This window comes from Poromitra crassiceps (assembly GCF_964638095.1).
Source record: "Poromitra crassiceps genome assembly, chromosome: 14".
Taxonomy (NCBI): domain Eukaryota; kingdom Metazoa; phylum Chordata; class Actinopteri; order Beryciformes; family Melamphaidae; genus Poromitra; species Poromitra crassiceps.
This window is the reverse complement of record NC_139633.1, coordinates 21,411,816-21,430,733: the sequence shown is the minus strand read 5'-3', so window position 1 is coordinate 21,430,733 and position 18,918 is coordinate 21,411,816. Positions and strand designations below refer to the sequence as shown.

At 42.8% G+C, this 18,918-nt stretch overlaps 2 protein-coding genes across 3 annotated transcripts in view; one reads left to right on the top strand and one right to left on the bottom strand.

Moving 5' to 3' along the window:
* cog4 (component of oligomeric golgi complex 4) overlaps nucleotides 1–7,376 on the top strand; it is a 21,311-nt gene extending 13,935 nt beyond the window's left edge. Inside the window, exons 11-19 of one of the 2 annotated variants that reach the window (XM_083650526.1) lie at nucleotides 403–569; nucleotides 675–840; nucleotides 2,141–2,203; nucleotides 2,277–2,384; nucleotides 3,149–3,241; nucleotides 4,169–4,252; nucleotides 4,669–4,770; nucleotides 5,270–5,383; nucleotides 5,494–7,376. In XM_083650526.1, coding sequence (XP_083506652.1) covers nucleotides 403–569; nucleotides 675–840; nucleotides 2,141–2,203; nucleotides 2,277–2,384; nucleotides 3,149–3,241; nucleotides 4,169–4,252; nucleotides 4,669–4,770; nucleotides 5,270–5,383; nucleotides 5,494–5,628 — 1,032 coding nt within the window. In that variant the 3' untranslated portion in view covers nucleotides 5,629–7,376. Of the gene's footprint in view, nucleotides 1–402; nucleotides 570–674; nucleotides 841–2,140; nucleotides 2,204–2,276; nucleotides 2,385–3,148; nucleotides 3,242–4,168; nucleotides 4,253–4,668; nucleotides 4,771–5,254; nucleotides 5,384–5,493 lie in introns of both variants that reach the window. The other variant, XM_083650525.1, reaches the window with a different exon arrangement.
* Nucleotides 7,377–18,918, bottom strand: gnao1b (guanine nucleotide binding protein (G protein), alpha activating activity polypeptide O, b; the record flags this gene model as incomplete). Its single annotated transcript, XM_083650527.1, has 8 exons — nucleotides 7,377–8,288; nucleotides 8,402–8,555; nucleotides 9,479–9,608; nucleotides 13,478–13,606; nucleotides 13,720–13,880; nucleotides 14,078–14,219; nucleotides 18,612–18,654; nucleotides 18,801–18,918. The coding sequence occupies 8 exons, from the start codon at nucleotides 18,916–18,918 to the stop codon at nucleotides 8,101–8,103; spliced, it is 1,065 nt and encodes a 354-aa protein (XP_083506653.1). The 3' UTR covers nucleotides 7,377–8,100.

The following is an 18,918-nucleotide window of genomic DNA, read 5'->3' as shown; positions in this document are numbered from 1 at the left end:
TGCATTGACTTTAAAGACGTTAAGACGTCACAAGTTAACACCAAAGTGCTGTTTTCACAGTGTTGTAACTAAGACAATTGCTGTTGAAAATATGTAATTCATGCGTTGACTCTGCCACTACAGTTAGAAGATCACCAGGTTCCTTGTACTGTACGTATGTAGATGTACAGCCACCAGCCTCCAGTTGATTGACGCTGTTTGACTTGAACCGTACTGCCTGTGTATGAGCGCACACTGTATTTCCCTTATGCAGGACTCCTGCTCTGTCATGCCTTAACAGCTTAACAGTACATACCGTAATTCCCCCAAGCAGAGCGCATTGCCAAAAGCGTTAACACACGGAACAGACAATGAACACTCAGAGCCCGGCTCATGCAGAATAAACTGAACTTTTCTCCTCAGGCTGTTGCAATGGACACATATGAAAAGGGTCAGCTGACGTCCAGCATGGTGGACGACTGTTTCTACATTGTGAAGAAGTGCATCAGCAGAGCTCTGTCCAGCTCCAGCATCGACTGCCTGTGTGCCATGATCAACCACGCAAACTCAGCGCTGGAGTCTGACTTCAGGTACTCCCACTCGCACGTTTTCCGATTCACATTTGAAAAAATACTCTTTACCTCCTTGGTTCACACTCTCCCTTCACCCCTCGCCCGTCTCTCTCCGTGTCCCAGAGAAGTGTTGTACAATAAGCTGCGGCAGGGCTTCCCTGCCACCACACTGCAGGACATCCAGCGGGGCGTGAGCAGCGCCGTCAGTCTGATGCAGAGCAGCTTGCAGCAGGGCAAGTTCAACACACTTGGCATCGAGAGTGCCGAACACGCCAAGGCTGCTTTCCTGGTAAGAATCATGAATGGACACATACACGTATACGCTGGCACAAACACACTCACACCTGTTAGACAGCGGGGTACTACTGTGTGGATCTGTCTGTAGTGTCTGTGTCCATGCATTACATCACATGCAACATATCAGAACATACTGGCCTCAATGGCAAAACATTGAGTGAATGATGCCATTGAGACAACATATTCTTATTGGGAATTCACCAGAGAGGGTGAAGAGTGTTCCAAGAGTTGAAGGGTTTGCATAGCTCCCACCCACCCCATGAGGACGTTACAATTAAAATGGAACAAGAGTGATTTTATTTGTAATTCTTTAGGTAAAACAGTATGTTTAAAAAGCACATTGTAACCCACACAACATCGTACACATACGTGTCATGCCTCCCAGCCGAGACCTCAGGACCACAATGGACGTAAGTTTGACGACTTTATTGTGATATCCTGTTCTGGGAGTTCTTGCATCAATTTACATTTCAGCTTGGGAAGCCTGTAAACAAAACACACGTTACCATGGAGATAAGCCATTTAAAATAACATTTGTATAAGACCGCTAAACCGGACCCCCCACTTCTATCAGAGAGGCGGGACGGATGAAAATTAGATAAATCAGGAGTCGCTGCCTCGATCAAATCTCCATGCCTCAACCGATACATTTTCTGTGACCCAAAAGTCCAAACGATTAGCAGTGATAAAATCAAGGTAGATAACAGACTTATTAGAGAGAGGGATGTCAAATTGAATACATCAATATTTAAAGGCACTAGGTCAGGGGCAGCAAGAATAGACCGTAATGGAGTTCCTGGAAATAGAGGCTGGCAGTGTTGTAGTGGGTGTAGGTGTGTTTCCAGGAACAAGGACGGGAAGTGTCTGGGGATGAGGGAGGAGAGAGGACAGTTACTGACCGACTGTCAGTCCTTCATTAAAACCTCAAAGTTCCAAGCAAAGAACAGAAACATCCCTGTCATTTGGATGGAGACGATCCCGCTTGTCTGCATCCTTCGTTAACCGAAGCAAGTCAACGGATTAAATAAAAACCCAGACCAATAGTGATGATGTTTTTAAGCCAGCCGTTGAGTGTGACATCTACGGTGTGTTTCTTAAATCCAATCTGACGCTCTACACTAAAATGAGGGCGCCACTGTTCGCTGTATTCCAACAGCGCTCCCAATTGTACGAATGGTCCAGTTTGTGCCGGATTGCGCTCTGGCGCTCGGAGTGGCTATTTTACGAATGCACCCGTAATTGAATAGAAGACAAATTCACCCTAGACAAACGTTTTCTTTTCTCCATCGCAGGTGACTCTAAATAATGTCGACGTGTGCAGTGAGAACATCACAACTCTGAAGAGGAACCTGGAGGTAAGGTCTACATCAGTGCTTCTCTAGTTTTGTGTTTTTCTTACAGCTTGACAACTTGGTCCCTTTTCCACAGAACGATTGCTCCAAGTTGTTCACGCATGGGGCCGGCGAACAGGCCAAGATTGACAGCTGTTTGTCAGACCTTGTCAACACATCGAGCAAGTTCAAGGATCTCTTGCAGGTTGGAAGATCTCACACACACACACACACACACACACACACACACACACACACACACACACACACACACACACACACACACACACAGAGATCAGTTGTGCATTATGTTCCCCTCTCTTGCTTCATTCAGGTGCCACTCAGTGGGGAAAAGTCTGTGAGTGTGTGTTGAAAAGCATTACTTAAGCCAGTCATGTCATTAGGGTTAGATTTACAGACACAACAGAGGAAAATAATTATTTATTTAAGACAGGGAAGTCATTGGCTTAGTAACGAGCACAATTGAGTTTTAATACGATGTTTAATATTTTTGCTAGATATGATAATTGGTGCCGGTTAGTCACATCATTATTCTCTGTCCTCGTTTTCGTAGGTGGGCGATATAAACCTCTTTCTATAGCCTTTAGTTTTCTGTAGCAAACTATAGCGAGGAACATAACTGTAACTGTTCTATTTAGTGGCCAATACTAATACTGAAAAAAACTGTAGAAAACAGATATTAGCTCTAAGGTTGAAACCCTCCAGTGAGGGGGGAAAGTAAACTATTAAGCTGTGTACACAAAGTCCAAGGAAAGCTAAAGCTGTAAGGAAAGGAGAGACTAAAAGTTTGACATTTAAAAAGTCTTTATTGTCTTGGTGTTTCCATCTTAAGGTCTTCATCAGGGCAAGAAAAGAGTAGAAGACTGTGGTTTGGCATTTGGTATTTGGTCCTGTAAGGATCTTTGGATATTACATACACTGTTGTGCTCATGGGGTTTTGTTTGACAGGAGGGCCTGACTGAGCTGAACTCCACAGCCATAAAGCCTCAGGTGAAACCCTGGATCAGCAGCTTCTTGTCCATCTCGCACAACATAGAAGAGGTAATGCTCTCTACATCACACAGATACACTCTGAGGTTACAGAGCATGCTCTCTACATCACACAGATACACTCTGAGGTTAAAGAGCATGCTCTCTCTACTAGGGATGTTCATCAATTATCGAAAATCGATAATTGATCGTTAAGGAATTGAATCGATCATGTGGAATTTGGATGATTATTGTTATTATTATTATTATTATTATTATTATTATTTTCCCCTGGCCACAGCGCTAGTGTCTGATATTCTTACTACACAGTGGCATCGCCATTATAGCTGGCCGAGAACGCGCAACGTTATTACCAGGCCAGAGTAAAAAAATAAATAAATAAAATAATAATAATATGTTTCAAATTTTTTGATATCGATAATCGATAATTGATCGTTAATTTTTCCCGATTTTCGATTATGGAAATTGTTCAAAATGAACATCCCTACTCTCTACATCACACGGATACACTCTGAGGTTACAGAGCATGCTCTCTACATCACACAGATACACTCTGAGGTTACAGAGCATGCTCTCTACATCACACAGATTACACTCTGAGGTTACAGAGCATGCTCTCCACATCACACAGATACACTCTGAGGTTACAGAGCATGCTCTCTACATCACACAGATACACTCTGAGGTTACAGAGCATGCTCTCTACATCACATGGATACACTCTGAGGTTACAGAGCATGCTCTCCACATCACACAGATACACTCTGAGGTTACAGAGCATGCTCTCTACATCACACAGATACACTCTGAGGTTACAGAGCATGCTCTCTACATCACATGGATACACTCTGAGGTTACAGAGCATGCTCTCCACATCACACAGATACACTCTGAGGTTACAGAGCATGCTCTCTACATCACACAGATACACTCTGAGGTTACAGAGCATGGGAGGATAACTGGTGGTGTTGTTTACAGGAGGAGTTTAATGAGTATGAAGCCAATGATCCGTGGGTACAGCAGCTCATTCTTAACTTGGAGCAACTCATGGCAGAGTTCAAGGTATGTATCTAAAATCTAATTCATAATAATGGTTGCAGCATTGTTCAAAATACAATACGACTGATATCACTTCAGTTTGTATCATCTGAATATATTTACTCTTTTCTTATTTTTTTATCAAGTTTTATTTTAGATATACATTATATATAAAAAAAGGTCTCTCCCATTTTAACCCAGTTGTACTTGGCCAATTCCCGCTGTTGTCCCTGTCGTTGCTCCACCTGCTGATCTGGGGATAGCCCGTAGACTAGCACATACTTCATCCAATACATGTGCAGTCGCCAGCCGCTTCTTTTCACCTGGCAGCGAGGAGTTTTACCGGCAGGACGTAGCGCCTGGGAGGATCATGTTATTCCCCCCTTCATATTGACTATTTTCTGTCTTCACTCTCACTCCTCCTCTTGTGCTCCTCTCAGATGGCCCTCTCTCCAGTTATCTACGACACACTGACCAGTCTGATGACCAGCTTGGTGTCCATCGAAATGGAGAAGACCGTCCTGAAGTGCTCATTCAGCAGGGTGAGGTGCCGGGTTTGGCCACAAGGTGGCACCAAGCACGTTGTGCATCGCTTACATCACTGACATACATGTGATGAAAAGGCCCGCCCTAAGCAATGATTTATTAATGAGTCCAGACATGGGTGTTTCCTTTTGACAGGATGGCATCTACCCATTTCAAGCAGTGCATCTGCTGAAATGCAGAACCAGTATTCTAGTACCCGTATTCCCATGATGTCAAATGCATTTCGTACCAATATGTCTTTATAATATACACAGCTCATTGGCTCTGTTTGTCATTTGATTGTAATCACCTGTAAAAAAAAACATTATTTTCCTACCAAGATGGCTGTGTGGTGATGTAACAGAATACTATGAACACCCCTAAAAAATACATATCCATTCCATTTAGCAACATATAGACTTTCTACTCTAAGAAAATATTGTTGAACAAAATGTATTCAGTCTGTGATGTTTGCTTCACATGCTGCTGATTTTCTCCTAGCTGGGAGGGCTGCAGTTCGACAAAGAGCTGCGCTCTTTGGTGGCTTACCTCACCACTGTGACCACCTGGACCATCCGGGATAAATTTGCTCGCCTCACACAGATGGCCACCATCCTCAACTTGGAGCGGGTAATCTACATTGTAGAATCCTCAGCACACATACACAGAGCACGTATATAATTAAATTGCAGGTTTTATTTTCGACATAGACTCACTAGCACCTATTTGTGTGTACGTAGGTAACAGAGATCCTGGATTACTGGGGCCCAAACTCCGGCCCGCTGACATGGCGGCTGACCCCGGCAGAGGTGCGTCAGGTTCTGGCTCTGCGTATCGACTTCCGAAGTGAAGATATCAAGAGGCTGCGGCTCTAACTCATGAACTAGCGTGCTGATCGTCAGCGATTGGACTGTAGCACCCACCTTGTGATGCGTTTCACTAAAGAGGAGCTCTGCACAATCCAGGTTTAATCCACCTGTCTGGTAATGGACGTGGGTAGGGCGTGGGCAAATGGCTAGGGATTTCTTTTCGTCTCATTGCGCACCCAGGAGATTTCAGTTGGCTTTTCAGTTACTGCCTTTTGCTCCACACTCCCTGTTTCTGTGTTCTGCCGCTGTCAGCCTCTATTAGAGTTATAGCTGAGCTTTCAGGGGCAGGCTAATACTAATATGAGATTGGGTAATGTTAGTGGTTATGCGGTAGTGATGGTGAACTGAACACTGAGGTGAATTATCTGTAAAATATGAGAATAGTCTCTGAAATGTGTACAGAATTACACATTTCAGATATTCTCTGAAGTGTGTAATTACAGAACTACACATTTCAGAGAATATTCTCTGAAATGTGTCATTATGTCATACTGGGATTTCCAACCTTTTAACCTGTAACTCTGAAACGAGGGCACACTGGGACCGGGGGGAGCTCTGCGGCTGTCAGTGAAACGGAGCAATAATGAACATCATATCCATTAAACTGACAGAAGCAGGTCAGACAGCTGATCCAGCCTCGTCATTCAATATATGAATAGCTCCTTGTCTGTGACGATGGAACACTTTTAACCTAATAAATTGAGAGCCGCTGTACCACGCTCTTGATCCCTGCCATCGGCCCCATTGCACGAAGCGCTGCCCTGTTGCCATGCAAGACCTCTTCCCAATCTTTTATATACGGCACATATTTGTGACACCCAATACAAAGCTGTGTTCGCCGGGCAAGGAAGCATTGAAAGAGGGCCATTCTCATAATGTTCAGCCTAATTTCCGCGTCTAACCGTAATAATTCTGTGTGCACCGGAATGGAGTGAGGCTGGTCAGTGTGTCAGAAGTCAATGTAGTCGCACAGTATTAATTCAGACTCGAACAGACACACAGCATGAATGCAGGAGTAGTTAGGAAAAGTGTGGCTTTAATGTAAACACAACATTCGATTGGCTCAGCACAAACATTCCACATGAGAGCAACCAATAAACTACAGAATAGGATGGGGTGCAGCACAAAAACATTCACAGTAAAAAAAAAATCTGGTATAATCATAATATATATATACAGTACGGTGTGTTTTTTTTAAAGGTGAAAATGGATATAGGATTATGAGGAATGATATGTGATAGGTAAAGAGTATACAGGAATGAGAAGATGAATTTTCAGGTGCACAGGTGAATAAATGGAGAGCTGTACTTTTTCCTCTGTGAAAAGAGAAACGTGACAGATGGGGATAATGGTTCCCTGTTTACTTCTCAGGGGAAAAGGGGGGTTAACCCGAGCTCCCCACAAAGAGGTAGCCTCAAATGATATCTTTCTCCTCGTGCAGTCTTCTATTTCTAAACAGACTCCTATAGAGGGGTAAAGCGCCACACAGAGAACAAGCTGTCATTAGAGAACTGCTTTCTACCCTCTGAAATGTAGACCGGTATAATTGTTATATACCCCAGTTTGACATGAGAGGAAATAAATATGTGGCACGGGATTTTAGGAGGTAGGAGGAAGCATGTAGGGCATGAGGCTTAAATGAATAAATCATTCGATGACAATAAAATGTATCTGTTACTTAAATATCAGTTGACTATGAACATGAGCTAATCCCCTATCTGTCATTCTCCGATGGCTGGCACCGATATGACATTTTCCAGATATCATTGGCTGATGCGCATGTCATCACACAACAGGGAGCCAATGGTGACGGACAGCCGTCCTCTTCCATTATGTTACAGTGAAAGAGAAAGAGGAGTGGAACAGACCTGCAGGCTACTCATAATGGAGCAGTCATGTGTGGGTCCAGAGGAGAGGGCAGCTTTGTCCCTCTGCAAGTTAAATAGCCTCCTTCATCCCAACCATGACCCTCAGCCACTAGTACAGCATCACCACCAACATAAATAGAGCAGTGCTGCAAACGGAGCACCAGTGGTTATATTCAGTCACGATACAGCCTTGCAGATAGAAATGTCATGTAAAGAATGGGACAATATTCACTATATTGTGGTAAAAATTAGGACATTGCACACTCCTTGCATCGCATTTCTAGGTTGAGCTTTGCAAAACACGGCGCCGGCTGAATAATGACCTGTGGTGCTGCCGTTTTTATGACCTTCCAAGTTGTTGACAGGATCAACAACCAGACATGAAACGTTCAGTTCAAAACACATTTTATAAGACAAAACTGGGGTTGTATACTGAAATCAGAATAGGAAGAAGGGAACAAATCATGGCAATAATCCAGTGTGGTGTCTGACGGCAGCTCTTTGGGTCCGTTTGGACGTGTAGATTTACATATTGAATGCGTTTTAGTATCATCAAAATTATTATTAACACCTCATACTCTCCATGGCAACCTCTGTGCATGGCCAGGCCTCAGTATAAGCCACACCCTCTAAGGTTGTTTGCAATAATGATGTCAGTGACAGCGTCAAACACTACCTGGATGTTTCCTGTGTCTGTGGCACAGGTCAGGTGACAGTAGATCTCCTTATTGGGAGAGCGGCTCTTACTCTCAAACTGAACCTGGATATACGCAGTAGCATCGTCGTAATTATTAGCACCTGGAGGGGGAAGAAGAGGCAAAGAAAACGGGGTGTGAGAAACTGGCATCTGTCTCTCTGTGTACGTACAGTAAGGTGCTCTGCTTTAAGAAGAGAGTCGTGCCTGCGCTCACCTGTGTATTCGGGAAAACAGATATTCAACGGAGACTTCTTGATCTTCTCAGCGAACAGATCCTTCTTGTTAAGGAAAAGGATGATGGAGGTGTCGATGAAAAACTTGTTGTTGCAGATAGAGTCGAAGAGCATGAGCGATTCATGCATGCGGTTCTGCAGGAATAAAGAATACCGGTAAATATAACGATGAGATTCGTGTTAGCCTGGGATAGAAAGGCCAGTGGTTAGAGAATATATGGGGTCGATATTGGCCTTTTATTAAAAACTAAATATCAGTGTCATCTCATATAAAGGATATGGTGCAGTTTATTTTGTGTTACATGTATAATTGATCAACCCAGTGGTCATCAATGAGAACCTGAACTGCGTCTAATGATTGTTTTCTACACAACATTATTATGTATGTTTCATTAGTAGTAGTATATTACTAATCTGGGCCCGTATTCACAAAACATCTTAAGGCTAAAAGTAGCTCCTAATTTTAGGACTCCTAAATGTTTTGGACTAAGAGTATTTCATAAAGCCTTTTTGCGCTAAAACCAGCTCCTACATCTTTTTATTGAAGTTAAGTCAAATTGATGTCACACCTAGTTTTATTTTTCAGTTAAGTTTTAGTTAACTATAATAACGTTGCCTCCTACAGTATTTCTATGATGACTTCACTGACAGAGACCCAAAACAGCCCAAGACCCAAGAAAGCCAATCACAGTTTCATGAAAATGACATCACCGATAACAACGGGGCCCACCCCGCCCTTTCTCTTAGCTTAGGAGTTCTCCCTGTTCCTTAGTAAAAGTTGGTCTCAGCAGCTTTGTGAATAAGTTTTAAGAGGAAACCCTTATCTAGTAACTTTTAGTGCTAGTGGTAAGATGACATGTTCTGTGAATACAGGCCCTGGGTTTCAGGTTGAGAGAAAGACTGAATACTTTGAAATTCCTTGGAATTTTTGGGCATGAAATACTGAATATTGGTATCTAAATTAAAAAAATGATCAGATTCAAGAAGCCATACAAGTCGAAACCCAGTATGAAGTCCGCACAAGAGAGATATTCAGATTGTGTTTGAGTTCCACTTACGGTTGTTTCGTCTTCATGGAGCACCTGGTCGTATCCACTCAGAGCGACACAGAAGATAATGGCTGTCACATCTTCAAAGCAGTGGATCCACTTCTTCCTCTCTGACCTCTGACCTCCCACATCAAACAACCTGAAAAAGAGCAAGAAATAAATTTAGGCGGAGACTTATAACCCCTGAACCTAACTGAAACCCTTAAATCTCAGTCAAATTGATGTTTTGATCAAGCATTCAATCTCAGACAAAACACATGATGAATAAAGACCAGACTTGTATGAGTTACAAAGCCAACCCAGTCGCCATAATGACATTTTGGCATGGTACGTTTCTAGAATCCACAGAAATATAAAAGATGACCTAATGATCTAAAATCTCGATGTAAATTTGAAACCAAATGCTGGTTCATTAGAAAACCTCACTGCCTTTCCAATGTTAAACACAAATAAATCAACTTTGCTTATGTTTAGGCAACAACAAAAACACTTTGGTTATGTTTAGGCAAGTAAAACAACTTGATTAGGTTTAGGCAACAAAGGAACATGGTTAGTTTAGGCAACCAAAGCTACTGGGGTTGGGGTTAAAACCAAAAGTAGAAACCCAACATGCCTCGGTTGGGAGTTGAACTGGCGCTGTCTCTTGCTTGTAAGACGGGACATTACAGGTCTGTCCAAACCCATCCCTACTCCCTTATGCCCCGCCCCGCAACTACACTTCAATATGAGACTGACATGAACGTGAATATTCACGTTATACACGTCATTAGACTGTGACAAAGTGGGCAGGACCGCATCATTTACGACTTGTTAACATTATTTGTTTATTCATACTTTAATTTTTTTAATTCAATTATTTGTTGTAATGTCTTTTTTAGGCTGTGGTTTTATTTTCTCTTGTTTGAATGTTTTTGCATGTAAAGCACTTTGAGCTGCATTTTATGTATGAAAGGTGCTATACAAATAAAGTTTATTTATATTTATTTATTTTATATACTTTAAGCCAATTAGTACATCTTTACATGTTTGTCTGTTAATCACATCTCTACAGTTTACCGGTAATTTCACAAGGTAATGCAAATCCACATATCTATCCCGGGTCTGTTTGTGTTCATAGCGTTACATTTTGTTTAAATTCCTAAACTCCATATCTTCAATTTAACACAATAATCACATATCTGCAGTTCAACACAATAATCAAAGACAGTGTTTCTATTTAATTTGCCTTTATTGTTATTTTGGTTATAGAAGTTTCAGAATTGCCCAGTAACATTTTATTTTCTTCTCTGAGGTATCCTTACCTGTTGCGGAAAACGACTGCATAAGAGGGGGCTGCCCAGCAGTTGGCATCTATTTGTGTGATCGGTGACGTCAGCGATGATGTCGGGGCCTGTTCTATCGCGGAGGGGGGTTGTTATGTGTTAATGTGTAATGTTGTTTTCTTGTGTAAGATCATGGCTAGCTGTATGTGGGCTCGGGCTACAGCTATTCTGAAATGGAGGTTGACTAGCATTGGTGTCCAATTTTGATGAGCTCACCTCTAACTGGCTAAACAATGGTGTACCCCAGGCATCTGTTTTAGGCCCATTGTTATTTTGTATCTATAAGAATGTGAAGTGTCCGGATTTTTGAATTAGGTAATTAGAAATGGCTAATTAGTGGCCAAAATGAGTGAAAATAGGTTCAGCACCATGGAGAGCTCCATTCGTTAGCTACTGATGGCAGACACCTGAGTGGAGGAGCACAGTTGGAGTAGGTTGGAATCAGCCAGGGAAGTGAGTTAGTGAGAGAGGCCTGACTAAATGGCCAGTGACACATGATGGGTATTCCGCTAGTATTAATAGTTTGGGTCACAATGTGGATGGCGCCGCCAATTTAAATTTTTATGCAGAGGAAACTGATCTATTGTGCCGGTTCCTCCATTGTGGAGGCTCTTACCAAATTGCAAGATGGTTTTAATATTATTTTTCACAACTAAAGCTGGTTTTAAATGCTGATAAAACTCAAGTAATGCAGTTCTCAAATGCTAGGAAGAAGCCTGAGAACATTGTGGATATTATTACTGCTCAGGGTAAGAAGTTAGAAGTTGTTTCCAGTTATAAATATCTCGGTATTTGGCTTGATGTTATGCCCGCTTTTCTTTTAAACCTCATGTTGAAAATCTCCTTAAAAAGCTGAGACTTTAAGTTATAATCCGGAAGATTTCAGTTTTCTTGTCCCTGACACCACCTATTAGCCATGAGCAGTAATTGCATGTGAGATTCAAACAGTGTTGCATATGTGACATAAAGTTTTTTTTCCCTCTCCTTAATGCATTAAAGTTGGTCAGTGGGGGCGGTAATGCAACACTTGGATGCCAACTGCCACACAACTCAAAAGAAGAAGAAGTTGGTCAGCAGTGCGTTATTATGGATCCCACTCAGTGGGCAAGCCCACCCCCTTTCCCAGGAAGGTTCGGAAGTCTTTGTTTAAGATGTAATTCCTTGAATGGCCACTTGGTGGAGGGGGCAGTAGGCAGATCTCACGGACCAATAGCAGGCGGAGCTGCGGCTCTGGGAAACTCCCATCTCACTGAGACTCAACCCATTCCCTCCCATTCTGCAGACGAAAAATCAAGATGGTGACAGCCAATGTTTGAACTCCGCCAGGTAGAAGAAATGTAATGCGATAGCTACGTCCATATTATTTATGTCTATAATCCCACTGAAGATCGCTATGACATGTGGGCGGCTGGGCCGGGTGTGTGTGTGTGTGTGGGAGATTTGAGCTGTCAAAAGGGAACAAAAGGCTCGCTTCTGGCTTGACTGCTGCATAGGCAGGCGCAGGGTGTGTTCTGCCCAAATCTCCAGTGGGATCATAATAACGCGGAAACAACAGCAACTTGTTCCTACTCCGCCTACCCTCTCTGGCGGACCAATCATTGCTGGGTGATGGGAAAGACGTCAAGAACTGTGCGCCGCTTGTGATATCTTTCTGTTTTTTTAGTTTGGGGGACAGAGAAAGTGTTGCCACAAACACAAGTTCATAAATGTTGCAATACAAAGAGATGCAAGGGCTTTCATCAATGGGCCATAGGCTCAATCACCATTGTGTTAACTCAGTTGGCGATATATAGTGACTTTACAGACATTTATTTACATGAAAATCTTCCGGATTATCACTTTTAGTTGGGATTTTATTTTATAAATAAGTTTTGCTTCTCCCTTGAGGCCAGAAGAAGACTGTTCTCTGCTACCTTTTTACCGGTTCTTGACTACGGAGACCTGTTGTATATGAATTATGAATGCTTCTGTACATTGCTTGCACATGTTAGATACAGCATACCACAATGCACTGAGATTTGTTAAAAACGGTAAAGCTCTTTACTCTTTACACCAGGGCTGGTTGGCCATCTCTGACCTTTCGTAGGCTCAGCCACTGGTACATGTTCATTTATAAAGCTATTCTGGGTAAACTCTCATCTTACATTTGTACTTTGATTGCACTGACTGTAGTTCTAGTTGCAAGATGTGGTTTTGTTGTCTGTTCCAAGTGCACGGATCGATTTTGGGAAAGAAAGCTTTTATGTCCTCTGCTCCCCTCATTTGGAATAATCTTGAAAAAGGCTTGAAACTGAGGGACTTGTTCTCTCTGGCTGATTTTAAGGCTCTTATAAATGCAATGGTGAATTAATCGTTTGGTACTTGTCTATGTCTGTTGGTATCTTAATTATTTCAGCATTCTAACGGATCTCCTCTATGTTTCCTTGCTGTTTATTGTTGTTTTGTCTGTAACTTTTTATGTGGCTGTCTTGGCCAGGTCTCCCTTGTTCAAGAGATCTTTTATCTCAATGCGACTAACCTGGTTAAAAATGGACATGTATAATGTTACTTATTCACGTATCTAGAAACGTGAAATGCAATGTATTTCCGTTCAGAAATGTTCATATTTTACATTTCCGTGTATTCTAGAAACATACAATGCCAACATTTTAATCAGGCGACTGGGCTGACAAAGCTGCAACGGTACCTGAAATGTAGGTTCTTGAAGGTGAAGTGGGTTTCGACGATACCGGTGGTCTTCACTCGGGTTCTCAGGATGTCCTGTTCTGTGGGCTGGTAATCTGGCGCCCCAATCCGGTCAAGACTGTCCAGATAGCTGATGACGCAGGGAAGAGGATGGAGAAGAACGAGGATCAGGAGACTTTTTGTGCTTTTGTACTGTATGTTACACACATCAGGCTTCTCATACTACCCTAGTATGCTACTCACTACTGGGCGGAGTCATTGAGCTGGTATTCCCGGGCGCGGTTGAAGCACTCCTGGGTCCCGGCGTCAGCCCACACACGCTGCATAGCGGTCAGAAGCTCTGGGGAGTATGGCTCTGTGTCCTCCATACGGGTCACCACATCACAGATCAGCTTAGAATCCCCCTGGACACACAAATTTCACGTCAGGAAACGGGGGAAACTAAATTAATGTTTTCAATTCTTTTTTCACTATCACATTTAACACCTTGAGCTTCATGGATGTAAAAATGAAGTGTCATTTTCTAAGCAGTTTGAAGCCGTTTCTTCTATTGGGGAACACTTGGGGAAACAGTCCTCACTAGAAAAACGAGTAAACTAACTTTTCTATCCTTGTCTCCGAACTCAATCCCCAGAGAGTCCATGGCTCGGAGGATGGCTGACAAGCTCTGGATGGTGTTACTGTAGACCACAGGCTTATACTGCTTCACGTCATCCCCAGAAAAGCCATCTTCATGGATAATCCTGCATGTGCAGACAGATATTAGCAGAGACACAACAACCATGGGCTAAATACAAAATAGTCACACGTTCCCATTAGGGCTGTGGCGATTCACTTATCTCCCGATTCGATACTATCACGATTCTTGGGTGCCAATTCGATTTATATTGCGATTCTTAAGTATTGCGATTCGATATTACGATTTATTGCGATTTTTGTTTATTTTTTTCTTTTCTTTTTTCAGTTTGTTTGCTTTTTTACACTAGATTAGAACATGGGAAAAGTTGAATCATACACTAGAGACTGTATATTATATATCATGAGTAGGGCTGGGCGATATAGTTAAAAACAGGGGCGGACTGGGATCATAATTCAGGCCGGGCATTAGATACCAAGCAGGCCAGGCCGATATGGGCCGACGCGCGTGAAATTTGGGCCGTTTGAAGCCCAATTTGGGCCGTTTGAAGCCAGATTTGGGCCGTTTGAAGTCCAATTTTACAATGAGATGCACCCACTTTAACCCTGAAGTGTAATTATTACTTCAGACTAACTAATAAAGTAATAAAACCACTAGTAAACCAGTAGGCGGCGCCTGGCCTGCTGTTCAGTGAGTGGCCTGACTGCAAGCACCCAATTTTTTTATTTATTTTTATTTTGCGATTATCGATTCTGGAATAAAAGATCGATTCAAAAAATCGTGACATTAAAAATCGCGATACTTAGGTGAATCGATTTTTTCCCCCACCCCTAGTTCCCATAATGCTCATGCAAGCACGCACGCGCGCGCACACACACACACACACACACACACACACACACACACACACACACACACACACACACACACACACACACACACACACACACACTTATGTTTACACCTCAGATGTAAATGATTCCCCTATCCTAGTAGATTCTTTATGTTGTGTGTGTGTGTGTGTGTGTGTGTGTGTGTGTGTGTGTGTGTGTGTGTGTGTGTGTGTGTGTGTGTGTGTGTGTGTGTGTGTGTGTGTGTGTGTGTGTGTGTGTGTGTGTGTGTGAGAGTGTGAGACTCTAGTGTTTTTAGTGTTCTCAAAGTGAGAGCCAGGTGACTCCTGCTCCTCCCTCCACAACACACTAGGCTCGGTGTCCCCTCTCACAGCCTCACTAGGAAACGATTCTGACCCAAATACATATTTATGTCTATTATTACCTCTTAATAATAAATGGGGGGATAAACATTCTCGATTTTTGATTGGTAATTAGACCGTAATCTGGCAATTAAGACATTCTTAATGAATATGATGTGCAATGGCAATGCATCAATCATTCTAAGATGAATAATCCATTACACTGCATAAGACTCTACTGCAATACAGTAAAACTCCTTATACTGTTGTATGTTGTCGGTAGTATCCAAAAGCACATGGAAACACACACATGGAAACACACACACACACACACACACACACACACACACACACACACACACACACACACACACACACACACACACACACACACACACACACACACACAGGCTCAGTGGTGTAGTGATAATGGATGAGGTTGAAGTAATGATTTGTGTGACCCTCCATTATAGACTGAATGTACAATATCCTTCTTATATCCACATCTCAATTGCCTCAATGCTTAAATTGTCTTAAAGCTTAACAATCCTTCTCGAGCCCCATTTCTTTATCTACTAGATCCATTAATGTATCATTGATTGGTATAGATTTAATCAGGAGATGGAGATCAATAAGGGATGATGGCTTCTACCTGGACTCATCTCATGGACTTCATGATAAGAGTAATTGTCATTATGTATGTTTTACATTCAGTGTGTGTAAAAATGTTGGTGATTAGGATGATAGGTGGCTATACTCTATAAGCCAAGGCCAGGAATTCAAATAGACAAGGTAACTAACTAATCAACTAGTCAAAAAATAAAAAAAAGTAAAAGAGAAGACATAATTGACATTTCTGCAACCCAACTTCCTGGTATTTCACCCAGCAATTAAAGTAATTTAATTCCTATAATATGGCTAAAACAGAGGTGAGTAGAATCCATTCACCTGACTTTGTAGGCCACATCCTCTTCATCATGAGGCTTAACTATCTCACCATTGCATTTCGGTTGCGTGTGAAAAGTTCTATTTCAGGCATTCATTTTTTCTCTCTCTCTCTCTCTCTCTGTCTCTCTCTCTCTCTCTCTCTCTCTCTCTCTCTCATACACACTTGATGGTGAGCAGTAACAATGTGAATGTCCAGGTTTGGTCTCTTTCTCATCCTGATTCTTACATCATATAACAGTGTCTCTCAACGTTGGGTCCAGGGACCGCCAGGGGTCCTAAACGTCATCATTGTTTCTTTTACAGAAAAGTTAACTGTTCGAGAATGTAGAAAAATGACTGTTTTGATCATAGTTTCACTGTTATATATCTCTACCTAAAGATAGTTGTGAAATTCTGGATGAATTTCCTAATCCTAACCCAAATCTGGACATATCTAACGATAAAGACATCCTCAGACTTTGGTTTGATCTCATCAAATGGGGGACCGTGGACTAAATTAGGGGTCATTGATATGAAAAAGGTTGAGAATACATAAGACACATAACGTCATAACACCAGCAGCCAAAGGGCTGGGCAATATATCGATATTGTGATATGAGAGAATGAGACTAGATATCATATTAGATTTTCTTTAGATCGTAATATCGTGATACGGTAAAAGTGTTATCTTCCTGGTTTTAAAGGTTGCATTACAATAAAGTGGTGTAATTTTCTGAACTTACAAGACTGTTCTAGCTGTTCTATTATTTGCTTGACCCACTGACTTATTATATTACATTATTATCAAAAACTCTGTCTTTGCATTATATTTTGATCACAGCCTTGTTTTAATCAAACTAAAGTGCTTGTGACATCTCACATGTGTCTTTGATTTAGACTACAACTGAACATTTAGCCCAGTTCGTACAGTAGAAGATACTGTGTACTGTCATTCAGCCTACAAATACAGACACTTGATTATTTATTTTGTTTGGTCCATATTGCCCAGCCATAAGCAGCCATAATGATTTCACCAATCCTGGGTCAAACAAAAACCACACAGGAAATATAAAAAGATCTGGATTGCTGTATACCTGCACAGCAGCACATCCAATGAATTGAGCTGAGCAAACCAAATCTTACAGCTCCCCCCCCCCCCCCCCAACTTTATGGGCAACCAGAATAGGAGGAGCAATGAAGTGGAGGAAGGGAAGGAAGGAAGGAGGGAGGGAGGGAGGGAGGGAGGGAGCAATGCAATGCAGGATGTGTTGGGCTGTATGGAGGCTGCGAGCAGGGGAAACACTGACACCATAAAGATGATGATGAGACGTTTCAGAGGACGCCTTGTATGAATAAAATATACAATGGACTATGCCTTTTTCCAGATTGAAACATCTAGAAACTTACCTAAGAGGTTTAGGGAGAAAAACACACAACAACAACAACAACAGTGATTTAGAATATGAAAGAGTGATTTAGATTAGAAAGGGGGAAGGTTTAGATGCGGTTTTAGATGCCACATTTCTGCGTAAATCCGCTTTATAGGCAAAGTACTCTGAGCGATATCAGGCACTTAAAGCCATTAAGATTAAAGCAGAGGTATTCGCTAATGGAGCTGTAGTGACCTCACTATAATTCACTCACTCACTCACACACACTCACACTCACTCTCACACACACACACACACACACGCACGCACGCACGCACGCGCGCGGCGCGCCCGCACGCACGCGCACACACACACACGAACACGAACAACACCCACGTACTCCCTCTCTACTGCACTGTCTAGTATAAGGCACTGTAGGTCGATTTCAGCACCCTCGCAGTGAACAGCTCCCTGAGGCGCATCGGTCTGACTACAGGAGGTGCTCGAGACACTGACCGGTGTCTGTGACCGCCGCATTGCTTCTTATGGGGAAATAATCTAACTATATTTCACCATCTCTGACAACAGCCATCAGAATGCGACCACACATAGGCTACTGACTGTAGCCAGCAACAAGCACCCTTTGCGGTCAGTCACACATTTCGGTGGTCACAGATTTCGGTGCCACCGTATTTGGTGACCCTTCACATCCTGCCCTGCTATTTTTTACCCTAAACCCCAACCATCTCACTCCGCCATGCCTAACGTTCAACCTAAACCAACACAAATAATCTGATGGGTCACCAGATACGGTGTAACACCGGGGCTACGGCCTCTCTCGAAACATGGCGGCTCAAGCCTTACAGCGGCACTAGGCAGGGGAGGCGCAATCTCAGACAGGCCTCACCTCGACTGTGACGAAGAAGACGCTTTAACGAGAAAAGACACACACACACACACACACACACACACACACACACACACACACACACACCAAAAATACACTCACTTCATCTGTTTGACGATTGTGCTCTTGCCGGATTCTCCCCCTCCTGCAAAGAAGGGAGCAGAGTGAGTGTATGTGGCCAGGCGGTGTTTCTGTAAATCAGTACCACGGAGAGCACCATCTCCCCTCCGCCCCACTGCTAACGTTACAGGCTGGGTAGCGGGGCGGAGGCTGGCTCTCTGCCTTTCTTACCGAGGAGCAGCAGCTTGACGTCTTTGGCGGCGGTCATGCCGTCCTCTTTCAGGTTCCTCTCGATGGCCTTGCTCCGGTCCAGAGCCAGGCGCTCCTCGGCGCTCAGCGTACATCCCAT